The 12,687-nt window shown below is 36.5% G+C and overlaps 1 protein-coding gene across 1 annotated transcript; it reads right to left on the bottom strand.

Moving 5' to 3' along the window:
* Positions 1-1,845: 1,845 nt before the first annotated feature.
* zgc:171459 (uncharacterized protein LOC562056 homolog) lies at positions 1,846-3,524 on the bottom strand. Its single transcript, XM_067380231.1, has 4 exons — positions 3,353-3,524; positions 3,180-3,273; positions 3,007-3,094; positions 1,846-2,927 (listed from the first exon to the last, which is right to left on the bottom strand). Exons 1-4 carry the CDS (start codon positions 3,390-3,392, stop codon positions 2,241-2,243), a joined length of 909 nt encoding a protein of 302 aa, XP_067236332.1. The 5' UTR covers positions 3,393-3,524; the 3' UTR covers positions 1,846-2,240.
* Between the last annotated feature and the right edge of the window lie 9,163 nt (positions 3,525-12,687).

The raw sequence follows: 12,687 nt of genomic DNA, 5'->3' as shown, positions 1-12,687 counted from the left end.
AAGTGAGAAAAAAAAGATAATTCAAAACTATAAACACAAAAATAATGCTGATCAACAGTAAGCGCTGGGTTTTAACTGATTACATGTAATCTGGATTACTAATCTGATTCCAAAAATGAAGTACTTGTAATTAGATTATATTACATTTTAAAATTAAATTTTATTAATTATTACATGTTATTCTCACAATGCCAGTACTTATTCATAAATCATTGATTCACCCTACTTCTTTTTTATCTTCCTTTCTAAAAAAGCCTTATATAGGTTCAGAAGGTCTTCCAGGTTTGTGGAATTGCACACACAACACATTCATTAATATTTGAATTATCACACAGTAAGTCATTTAACCATCTATTACTGTCTCTTGAAGGCTTCACAATTTCACATCATTGCATATTTACATGCAATGCAGGGATTTCCAAACTTTTTTGTCAGCTGAACCTCTTTGACCTAATATACTGTATAAATGATTTAATTACTTAATAGCTTTTCTTTAAACTCACAAACCCCAGAAACCCTGACGTAATGTGATATTTAATGCATTTCATGTTCTTCATAACAAAGACTGAAACATTTTTTCTTTCTCTTTGTAATTTTATATCAATATGGTACAAGATTATCCTGTTCAAATCAATGTGATAAACGAGTTAGGTCAAAAGTAATCTAAAAGTAATCCAAAAGTAGTCTGATTATATTAACTTAAATGTGTAATGTAATGAATTACGCTACTAACTACAATTTTTGTCATGATATTAGGAATCAGTAACTGACTACAGTTTGTAAGTAATATACCCACTGTCAACATTAAGATTTTTCTGAAAGAATCTAGAGTTGGGTCCAAAAGTCTTAAAGGATTAGTTCACTTTCAAATTAAATTTTCCTGATAATTTACTCACCCCCATGTCATCCAAGATGTTCATGTCTTTCTTTCTTCAGTCAAAAAGAAATTAAGGTTTTTGATGAAAACATTCCAGGATTATTCTGGACTTCAATGCAGCCCAAACGGTTGAAGGTCAAAATTACAGTTTCAGTGCAGCTTCAAAGGGCTTTAAACGATACCAGATGAGGAATAAGGGTCTTATCTAGAGAAACAATCAGTCTTTTCTAAAAAAATAAAAAAAAAATTACAATTTTATACGTTTTAACCATAAATGCTCATCTTGAGCTAGCTCTCTTCTTCTTCTTCTCTATTTGAATTCCAGCAGTGTAGACACTGCTAAGTGTATTACTGCCCTCCACAGCTCAAAGTTTGAACTAAATTTTCATATACAATATGCTAGAGCAAGTATATAACAATTAGTTCAAACTTTGACCTGTGGAGGGCAGTAATACACTTAGAATAGAGAAGAATAGAGAAGAAGAGAGCTAGTTCAAGATGAGCATTTATTGTTAAAATGTATATAATTTTAACTTTTTTTTAGAAAATGAGCGATGGTATCTCTAGATAGGACTCTTATTCCTCGTCTGGGATCGCGTAGAGCGCTTTGAAGCTGCACTGAAACTGTAATTTTGACCTTCAGCTGTTTGGGCTCCATTGAAGTCCACTATAAGGAGAAAAATCCTGGAATGTTTTCATCAAAAACCTTAATTTCTTTTCGACTGAAGAAAGAAAGACAGGAACATCTTGGATGACATGGGGGTGAGTAAATTATCAGGAAAACTTTATTTGAAACTAAACTAATCCTTTAATGCTTTTATTTTGAATTATTCTCATGAAAAAAAAAATCTGCATTACATGTATACACATTTATTATAATATTTTAAATTTCTTATGTTATTTCATGTTTTTTTAACAATTTGAGTAAAAACATCTGAATGAAAACTCAGCGGACCGTGAATCTTGGGTTTTGACATTTATTGTATGGCACAAACGGTATACTTTACTAACAGATACTGTTATATTACATTATATCAGAAATAAAGCGTCACATTCCGTGTTTCTTAGTCAACAATCACAAGTAATTAAACAAATCTCAAAAACATAATTCTTAATTCAGGGGCCCTTGTGCACCCTGCCAATGTATGTGGTAAATCCATTCTATGAGCCAAGACTGTGACAATATGTCTGATTTAGAAGTGAAATGTACAAAAACAAAATTTTGACCAAATGAAATGTTTTAATGTCTCGTCAGACTGCAAAGACATAAACCCAAGGAGCGTTCAGATATCCCATAAGCTCACAGAACTTGTTGCAGTATCCTTTTTTCCCTGAGGTTTGCCTCATTCTCATCAGAGTTGCTTCAAATTTTTTCCATCACTCTTTCAAGTAAGAATATTAATTTTTCTCTGTTCTTTTCATGAGGACAGTCCAGTCCATTGCAACTGCTTTTCACGTGATTTGTGAAATCCGCCGACCTTCTGTCTCTTTCAAGGGCCGCTCTGTCCCTGGCCAAAGCGTCTCTGTCTTTCTGCAGTCTGGCTCTGTCCTGTTCCAATGACGCTTTGTCTCTGTTAACCGCAGCTTTGTCCTTCTCTACCTGAGCTCTGTCCCGCTTAAGAGCTGCTCTTTCCCGATCCGCAAGGGCCCTTTCCCGCTCTAGAAGGGCTTTTTCTCTGTCCAGACCTCCGAGTTCTTTCTCTAGAAGCTGTCTTTCTCTTTGAAGTTTGGTTCTCATGATGTCCAATGAATGGCTTTCTGCTGTCTGTTTGCCTTTTTGTATTCCCCGCTTAATCAGATGTGATTTGGAGGCTGGCGGCATGTTCACCGAAGTTACTTCCTCTTCCAGAAATTCTAATATTTCCCCTTCGACTTTGATCTGGCGTAACCTCTTACTCGGATGAGGTGCATTATCATTGTCAGCTTCTGAGGTGATCACTTGCTGGCTGATCTTTTCATCAAACTCTTCAGCCAGAGCATCGTCCATGAGATTGAACCATTTCCAGCAGGTGGGGTTCTTCTCCACACCGGTGGGAGGATATTTGGCATCCTTGTGAAGAATTGGTAAATTTATGAAACTGTTGAATATTTTTTGCATCTATAAAAACACATTTGGCAGTGAGACTAACCTTATATCTTGCTTTCAGGTTTTCCCACTTTTTGGCAATCTGCTCAGTTGTCATCTTTTCCTCAAGCCCCATTTCTCTGAGTATTGCACTGGGGAAAAAAATAAACAAAATAATAACTTATTGTAAATAATACAGGCTGTGAGAGACACAAATTCTAAGGTTACAAATCGAACCTCCAGGCTGTTTTTGACGAATTTTTCCTCCCGTCAAAAAGCGCTGAGTTGCTCGACCGCAGCTGTATCAGTTTTGTGATATCCTCATTAGACACTAGTGCACATAAAACAGCCAGTTAGTTAGCTTTATGCTCACATTACTAGTTAGTTTCGCGCAAAAACGAACGACTTACTTTTATAGATGAGTTTAGAGGTGGTCGACGCTGAATCCATATTTTATATCACTTGGTAAAACAGATTTCTAGGGCCCTTAATAGTGCACGTTGGCAGTGTGCTTCTGTTAACATTCCCTCCCAGGGAAAATGGCGACGTACGAGCACATCCTGGATAGGCTGCCTACTAAGTGCCCTTATTTTGAAGGAGTGAATATGCGTCCTTGGAGTGCTTATAAAATTACTTCTCGAAATGCAAATTCTAGTTTGATCTACACAGAATTATTACGTGTGATTAAAATATTAAACTCAAACGCACTAAAGAGCTCTTTCTATGGCTAACGTTACTGACTAGAGCAGAAAAGACCAAAGAAAGGAAATTAACATTAAACGGGGCGTGGTTTATTGGACCGGAGGTTGTCTCTAATATGTATAAATCATCATTTTTAGCTATTCTCTGTGTATTTTAGTGTCATTTTTAGGTTTACATTCTTGTCATACAGTATTGCAAACAACTGTGATTGGTATCTCCCGAAACAGCGCTGAGAAAAATAACAGGCACCACAAGACAATACAATCATGTGTCAGCTGTTACTTTTCTCAGCGATGATCAGAATTGACCAATCAAATCGTTTGTTAATAATCGTTTAGTTTAGGTTTTTTTTTGTTTTTTTTTTTTTTAATCGTATAAAAATGAGATTGTGGGTCAGTTTTGCATGCTAAGTGTTAACAAAATGTTAACCAAATATACTTTTTAGTGAACAAATGTATCCAAATGTAAAACAAATATAACGTCCTGAGATTTGAACACAGTCGTGGAGGTTGCGGTTCTCAGCCATGCGCCACCTGGAGGAAGACAACTTTTGTCCCACAGAAAACATAATCAAGCAACATTTTCCATCCAATGGAGAAGGTGAGAATTGAGAAATCCCATTATAAGCATAAAAGTACATCTGTCCACAAAAAAATTAAATTTTAAAAGTTAAAGAATATAAAAAATATGTCCAAATTAAGAAACAATGTATTACTCTACACAAAGTCATGTTGTGAGATGGTTTATAATGTGCACAGTGTCACAAATCTCCTCATCAGATTTATTTATACTCATAAAATAAGTACAGTACTCTAACAATAAACAGCTGCTATTATCCTACCCAGATCTTCATTGTATCATGTTTGAAATCTCAACTAATGCACCTGACCTTTACAAGCCTCTGCTAAACTCCTTCCCTAATGAAGAAACAGTCAACAAGTCCTGTCAGGATGGAGTGTCAACATACAGTTCATCATCTAATTGGACGATGGAGATGTGGCCCAGTTAATACTTGGATCTGCCAAGCAGCTAATGCATAAAACGTTCAGATGAATTTAAAAGGCAGTAAAGTGTGGCATTCTGTTTGTAAACATTTTACAGATATCCAGGTAAGCAAATACATTTTTTCAATAATAACTTTTCTAAAATGTATCTTTCTGTTCTATAATCTTTAAAGGGTTAGTTCACCCAAAAATGAAAATTCTGTCATTATTACTCACCCTCATGTCGTTCCACACCTGTAAGGCCTTCATTCATCTTTGGAACACAAATTAAGATATTTTTGATAAAATCCGAGAGGTATCTGACGCCTCCATAGACAACAATATAATCACCGCTTTCAAGGTCCAGAAAGATAGTAAAGACATTGTTAAAATAGTCCACGTGACTGCAGAAGTTCAAACTTAATTTTATGAAGCGACGAGAATACTTTTTGTGCGCAAAAACAAAACAAAAATAACGACTTCATTCAACAATATCTTCTCTCATCTGTCATTCTCATATGCTGTTTACGTCCAGTGTTTCCAGGTTCTACATCAGAACGCAGACTCATTATTGGCCGACGCTGATCACATGAGCAGCATGATGCATGCATGTGATGCTGATGCAGGTGCCGGGACTATTCTAATGACGTCTTTAGTACCTTTCCGGACCTTGAAAGTGGTTGTTGTCTATGGAGGAGTCAGACAGCTCTCGGATTTTATCAAAAATATCTTAATTTGTGTTCTGAAGATGAACGAAGGTCTTATGGGTGTGGAACGACATGAGGATGAGTAAATAATGACAGAATTTTCATTTTTGGGTGAACTAACTCTTTAAGGCCAATTCACACCACACAGACACTGATCCAACAAAACCAGCAAAGTTCTTAGTTGTTCTTAGTCCAAAGTTCATAATATTTATAGTTTTAGGGTGCTTTCACACTTGGTTCGACTGCCTGGTCTGAACCCCAGTTCGATTGCTCCCCCCTTCCCCTGCAGGTCACCGTGATTGATCTTTTGTTGATCCTGGAACAACATTCCTGTCCTGACTTGTCCTAACCCTATCCCTACCCCTGCCCATAACTTATCTTTAAAATCAGAGGTAAAAGAGATAGGAGAATAAGAATGGTGTAGAAGCCCCTGACCCTTGTTTTAAGCCTAAACTGGAGATTGACTGTAAACCTATCCCTCAAATCTGATTGGTTGATAGGAATGTTGTTCCAGGATCAACAAGAATGCTGATCCAGGAACATGTTCTACCTGGTGAAATCATGTTCAGCCCCCCTGCCACAGCTTGATTGTGTTCACATTATATTATTTGAGTCCGAAACGCAGTACGTTTGCGTCATTAACTGTTTACCCCTACATGGTAGCAAAATGAATAGCATACCTCACTATAATATTTTGGTTTTGTTTTCAAAGCGTCAACACAGAATGGCACTTGGTACTCTTAAAGGGATAGTTCACCAAAAAATGAAAATTTGATGTTTATCTGCTTGCCCCCAGCGCATCCGAGATGTAGGTGACTTTGTTTCTTCAGTACAACACAAATGATGATTTTTAACTCCAACCGTCGCCGTCTATCAGTCAAATAATGCTAGTGGATGGGAACTTCGTCTATAAGAGTAAATTAAACTTGCATAGACAAGTCCAAATTAATCCCTGCGGCTCGTGACGACACATTGATGTCCTAAGACACGAAACGATCGGTTTGTGCGAGAAACCGAACAGTATTTATATCATTTTTTTAACTCTAATACACCACTATGTGCTGAACGCAGTTGGACATTGTGGTGTATTAGAGGTAAAAAATTATATAAATACTGTTCGTTTTCTCACACAAACCGCTCGTTTCGTGTCTTAGGCCATCAATGTGTCGTCACGAGCCGCAGGGATTAATTTGGATTTGTCTATGCAAGTTTTATTTACTCTTATAGATGAAGTTCCCATTCACTCCCATTATTTGACTGACAGACGGCAACGGTTGGAGTTAAAAATCATCATTTGTGTTCTACTGAAGAAACAAAGACACCTACATCTTGGATGCGCTGGGGGCAAGCAGATAAATATCACATTTTCATTTTGGGTGAACTATCCCTTTAATTCATTGTGTTTCCTTCTGGAGCATCAGTGAATGTTTGAACCATTTTTATTAGTTGTGTTTGAGTCCCTCAGTTGTCCTCAGTGTGAAAAGATGGATCTCAAAATCATTCAGTCACTGCTGGAAAAGGTTCAAATACGCAAAAGATGCTGGAAAACTGAAGAATTTTTGGGACCTGGCGGATTTTTTTGAAGAATATTTGGCAGTTTAACTGTTCAGAACAAACAAGGGACTCATGAACAACCATCACAAAACATAAAAACAGTCGTGGATCATCCAGATAACCACACACAGTATTGAGAATCAAGGGTTCACAAACTTTTGAATTGGGTCATATTTTAAAATTCGTCTTGTGGACTTAAAAATATCGTCTTGTGGACTTGTAAAATATCTTCCTCAGGACGGTACTAAATAAACAATGACATGCATTTTGTAAGATCCCTCTTATTTTGTTAAAATTATTCACATTTTCACAGATTCTGCAAGTGGTTCAAAAACTTTCAAGCAGCATTGTACATTCTCTGCTTGCAGTGTCACTTCACTTCACTTTTGTCAGGAAAGTGAGTGAGAACACACACAAATACACAGTTTTATCAAATCATACGTCATCAATAGCGATTCACTTCTACAATTTAGTATGATTGCATTCATATCGAACCGTACCAGTTCACATGAACCATACCCAAGACATCCTTTTTATGTGGACTCGGGTACAGTTTGCACTGTTCAGGAAAAACAGTTCACATCATCCAAAAAAAAACGAACTCTGACGTCAATCAAACCTAAGTGCTAGTGTAAAAGCACCCCAACAGATTTGGAATGCTGTAATTTCCACAAATTACAGAAATTTTTCTTAAGTACATAATGGACAAATGTATAGTAAAAAGCAATCGATTCCTTTCTGGCACATATTGAACCTCATACAGAAGTGGAACGAGCAAAACTCTGTTCCGTCGATATATTGCCCACTCTCTTTTATTGTATTGATAACGAAATGCATTTTGCATCATCAATTCAGACATGTGAAAGGGTGTCCTTTGTTGTCCAGCGTAAAGCAAGGGGGCTAATCTCTGTGCATATGTCCTTAAAAGCACTGATGCTGTTTTCCTCTTAAATTATTAAGCTTCTTCAGCGGCTTAAAACCATTGAGAGAAGATTAGTGAGGTTATTCTGTGACGGTGTGTTTGAGCGTGCGCGTGCGTGCACATGAAGTGTGTAAGGTTGTGTCTTCTACGTTTTGTTTGTGCAAGGATGCTATTCAATATCTCAATCAATGTGTGCACTCCAACAGAGGCTGATCAATCCATCAGTGCCAATTATACCTTAAGCAGTTGTCTTTCAAAATCACATTAGTGTTGCATCTGTCACTCAAACGACCAAAATGGCCATTTTCTACTTAAAATCAACATCTGGATCAGATACGGATGTGTATTTAACATGTTTATTTATGTATAATTACGATCTTATAGGTGCATGCATTTGTTTTTATTCTCAACAGTGCATTTGAGATGCACTGTATTGTAATTTCCCTCTATTTGAATCTGTGTCTCTCTAATCCAGCAGTCTGTATCCTGTGTTGGGGAAGAAGAGGGGATTGTATGTGTCTCTGTAATCTTGCTATGTCTGTGTGGAACTCTGTTGGTAATCCTGCTGTGTGTGTGTGTGTCTGCATGTATGTGTTCGCTCGAGTGTGTGTCTTCAGTGTAATCTATGACAGCGAGCATTTGTTCACGTGAATGGTCGTCAATGTTAAAGCATACATGACTTGTGCGTTTAGCATCATTTTACGCCGTATGGCCGGCTGCACGGGCACACACTCGACTCCACGTGTGGGCAGGGTTTGACATCATCAGCCGTCATTGCCGTGCTGAGGTGATACGGGAGGGCAGGGCCTGGATCAGGAAAGACATTTGGCTTGATCTCTAACTTTCCAGAGGCGTGGATGGGGGAGGGGAATGACCGGTTCGTAATGACAAACTGGAATTAGGATGAAGATAGTTAGTAGTCTCAGATCAGCGGTTCCAACTTTTAACCATTATGGAAAAAATCTAAAAAATCTGGTCTCATTTTGCAGATATTGTGGGTTTAAAAAATGTGAATGTGTATTAATAGTAGTCTTCACTTGTGAAAAAGAAATACACTTCATCATACTTTAAAAAAAAGAGTACTTTTTATAGACATAACATGTAACCCAAAATCAGTCATAAGTTGAGCGGGTATATTTGTAGAAATAGCCAACAAGTATGGGTCAAAATTACTGATTTTTCTTGCTAAAAATCATAAGGATATTAAGTAAAGATCATGTTCCATGAAGATATTTTGTAAATTTCCTACCATAAATATATAAAAAATGTATTTTTGTGAGTGGAATTGCATTGCTAAGGACTTCATTTGGACAACTTTAAATATTTAGATTTTTTTGCACCCTCAGATTCCAGATTTTCAAATAGTTGTATCTCGGCCAAATATCCTATCCTAACAAACCATACATCAATGGAAAGCTTATTTATTCAGCTTTCAGATGATGTATAAATCTCCATTTTAAAAAAAACTGGCCCTAAGGTTTTGTGGTCCAGGGTCACATATACTTTAAATTAATATATTTAAGTGCGAACTGAATGTAATGTTTTAGGACACTTCTTAATTGCATGTTATTTACAATTACATAAAAAATGTATTATAGTTTGAAAATGTATATATAGTTTATATTAAATGCAATTAGTTAAGTATTTAAGTAGGATTTAAGTACATATTTGTATGTAATTTCATATTTACTTCTTTTGACTTTGAATTGTACTGCCGAATGTGCTGACAAGCATAGTAAACTTTAATGTCATTACTATCGAATTGTGTGTGTCATGCATGTAAATGATGACGTTGCAATTTAGTACACTCTAAAAAAAACGGTATAAAAAAATTTACACAGTCAAATACTGTGTACTGAAACAGTAATATACCATAAAACAATTCATTCTGGGTAATATTTGTCATTTTAAGAAAAGAGGCCTATGGGCTACTTTCTCGAAAATGACAAATAATATCACCCAGAATGCATTGTAATATACAGAAGTAACTAGGGTGACCACCTGGTTATTGATCTGTTGCAGGACAGTCGATGTGATTTTGCGGGACAATGCGGGACACGTGTGAGACAGATAAATTTACTACTATTATGCAATGTAAATATTGATTAACATTTGATGTCAAAATTGACATATATGCACTGATTAATATTTATGCCGGTGGGTGCCCACTATAATGTTGCGCTTCTGGCAACATTAAATCCTGGAGAGAAGACTAGGTTACACTTTATTTTACAGTGTTGTAATTACTCAAATAAGTACTGAGTACTATTAATTAACTACATGTACTTACTATAGAGTTACAGTTAGAGTTAGGGTTTGGTTTAGGTTTAGTTACTTGTAATTATGCATAATTTACTGTTATTACTATATAAGTACATGTAGTAACGTGTAACTATGGCACTGTAAAATAAAGTGTTACCGAAGACTATTCTAGATTGACGAGTGCACAAGCAGGAGGACAAAGTTTGAGCACGCACATGTCATTTCTAATCGAGAGAGGGCGCATGTCCAGTTTTGTGCGAGAAGGGAATCCGCTTGTGAGCGGAGAGCTTCCTGCTCACGCATTTAATGCGCCCTCGCTTTACAATAATGCACTCTTGATATTTGTCATTACAATAACGCCATAGAAACCATCTTAAAGAAACACTCCACTTTTTTTGAAAATAGGCTAATTTTCCAGCTCCCCTAGAGTTAAACAGTTGAGTTTTACCGTTTTCGAATCCATTCAGCCGATCTCCGGGTCTGGCGGTACCACTTTTAGCATAGCTTAGCATAGTTCATTGAATCTGATTAGACCGTTAGCATCGCGCTTAAAAATCACCAAAGAATTTCGATATTTTTCCTATTTAAAACTTGACTCTTCTGTAGTTAAATCGTGTACTAAGACCGACGGAAAATGAAAAGTTGCGATTTTCTAGGCTGATATGGCTAGGAACTATACTCTCATTCAGGCGTAATAATCGAGGAACTTTGCTGCCGTATCATGGCTGCAGCAGTGCAATGATATTACGCAGCGGCTCTCACAAACGTCTCCATGGTTGCAAGGCACGTTGGGGGGGAGTTGGAGGGGAATTGGAAAATGAGCCTATTTTCAAAAAAAGTGGAGTGTTCCTTTAAATGAACTATTAATGTGAGAAGAAAGTGGTGTCTAAAAGTTGCAATCAATTTTTTATTGTTTAAATTAATGAAGAATATATCGTGTTTTTCCGTAAGTTCTCGACCATTTCCGTGAGTGCCACTCGAGCATCCACGGGATCGGCGCACGTTTTGTTCGTTGGAAATATTTGCCATCAGGATGGATAATTACATGCTTTAAATCATCAATTTGGGCAGCTTTGAGCAGCTCTTGAGGTTCTTATCTAGTATGTGAGATGCAATCTTTGCTGGTGTGGCTGTGAAAAAAGATAATAATACAGAAATGCGGAACACTACTTGCGTCTTGCGGGATGCAAGCTCCCAATTTCGGGACTGTCCTGCAAAATGTGGGACGGGTGGTCGCCCTAAAAGTAATATACTGTAAAAACAATGCATTCTGGGTAATATTTGTTATTTTCGAGAAAGTATCCTATAGGTTACTTTTTCAAAAACCACAAATAAATATTACCCAGAATGCATTTATTTTACAGTATATTACTGTTTCCAATGGAAAAGAGTATTTTACTGTGTTAATTTGTTTAATTTTTTTACAGTTATAAATATATTAACTTTAAATGTAACATCAACTAACACTACACTTAAGTATAATCAAGTAGGCCTACTTAACATCTGCTTTGATATGTTAGTCAACACATCAAAAAATTGTGTAGGCTACTTCTTTAAAACATGACAAAAGGTTATAAAAATATAATTTAAAATGTTCTTTGAAGTTAAAATTTTAAAACTGTGCTTAAGTATATTCTCTTTTTTATTTATTTTTTATTGTTTGCTAACAGTATCAAATTAAAGTGATAGTTCACCCAAAAATGAAAATTTTATCATCATTTATTCACCCTCAAGTTGTTCCAAACCTGTATAATTTTCTTCAAAGGAAGATATTTTGAAGAAAGTTTGTAACCAGGCCACTTTGGGGCACCATTGACTTCCATAGTAGGAAAAAAACTACTATGGAAGTCAATGGTGCCCCAAAACTGTTCAGTTTAACACATTCTTCAAAATCTCTTCCTTTGTGTTCAACAGAACAAAGAAAATTCTACAGATTTGGAACAACTTGAGGGTGAGTAAATAATGACAGAATTTATTAATTTTTGGGTGAACTATCCCTTTAACAAGTATCACATCATGAAGTCTACTCTCTTTAAGTACACTTAAGTGGCATTTTATTTGATTAATAGTAGGCTACCTAGAAGTTTTTTGTTTTGTTTTTTACAAATATACATTCTAGTTTTGAAGCACACAACAAGTGCACATTACATTCAAATAAGCACACTTCTTTTCACTATAGGGGGTTGATACAGCAAAGATGGAGGTAGGGACGGATGCTCAATCAATCCTGGGCTACAGTGCAGCGGGTTTAGCGATGGAGCTCGCGTCGCGAGAGTAGCGGATAGGCAGCACTATTTATAGCTAATCCTGTTTAAACGAGGTCATGCTCTCTACCGTCCCTGAGACAGAGCAGTGGAGTTAAACGCTCGCGTGCCAGCGTACGAGAAGCATCTCCTGCGCTTTTAGTGCGTCGTACCAAACAAAAACACATCCCAAGAGGCTATTTAGCATTATAAATATCACAAGGCGATTTTTTCCATGCTTGTTTTGCTAAAATACCCTATGGGACGACACATCCCAACTAATTTGCAGAAGAAAAAACAACATTATTTTATAAAATAGCCTTTATCCTCAATCTATATTAGATGTGGCTGGATAGTGGAGCCTTCAATAAG

This window comes from Chanodichthys erythropterus, chromosome 24, assembly GCF_024489055.1.
Source record: "Chanodichthys erythropterus isolate Z2021 chromosome 24, ASM2448905v1, whole genome shotgun sequence".
NCBI classification, from domain to species: Eukaryota; Metazoa; Chordata; class Actinopteri; order Cypriniformes; family Xenocyprididae; genus Chanodichthys; species Chanodichthys erythropterus.
This window is presented reverse-complemented; position numbering and strand designations above follow the sequence as displayed.

Bases quoted from the DNA above. Each gene is read 5' to 3' on its own strand.
- zgc:171459 (XM_067380231.1), bottom strand. From the start codon at position 3,392: ATGGATTCAGCGTCGACCACCTCTAAACTCATCTATAAAA. The intron at 3,274-3,352 runs GTAAGTCGTTCG...TATGTGCACTAG, and splicing joins CTCTAAACTCATCTATAAAA to TGTCTAATGAGGATATCACA. The intron at 2,928-3,006 runs GTTAGTCTCACT...ATTCTTCACAAG, and splicing joins ACCTGAAAGCAAGATATAAG to GATGCCAAATATCCTCCCAC.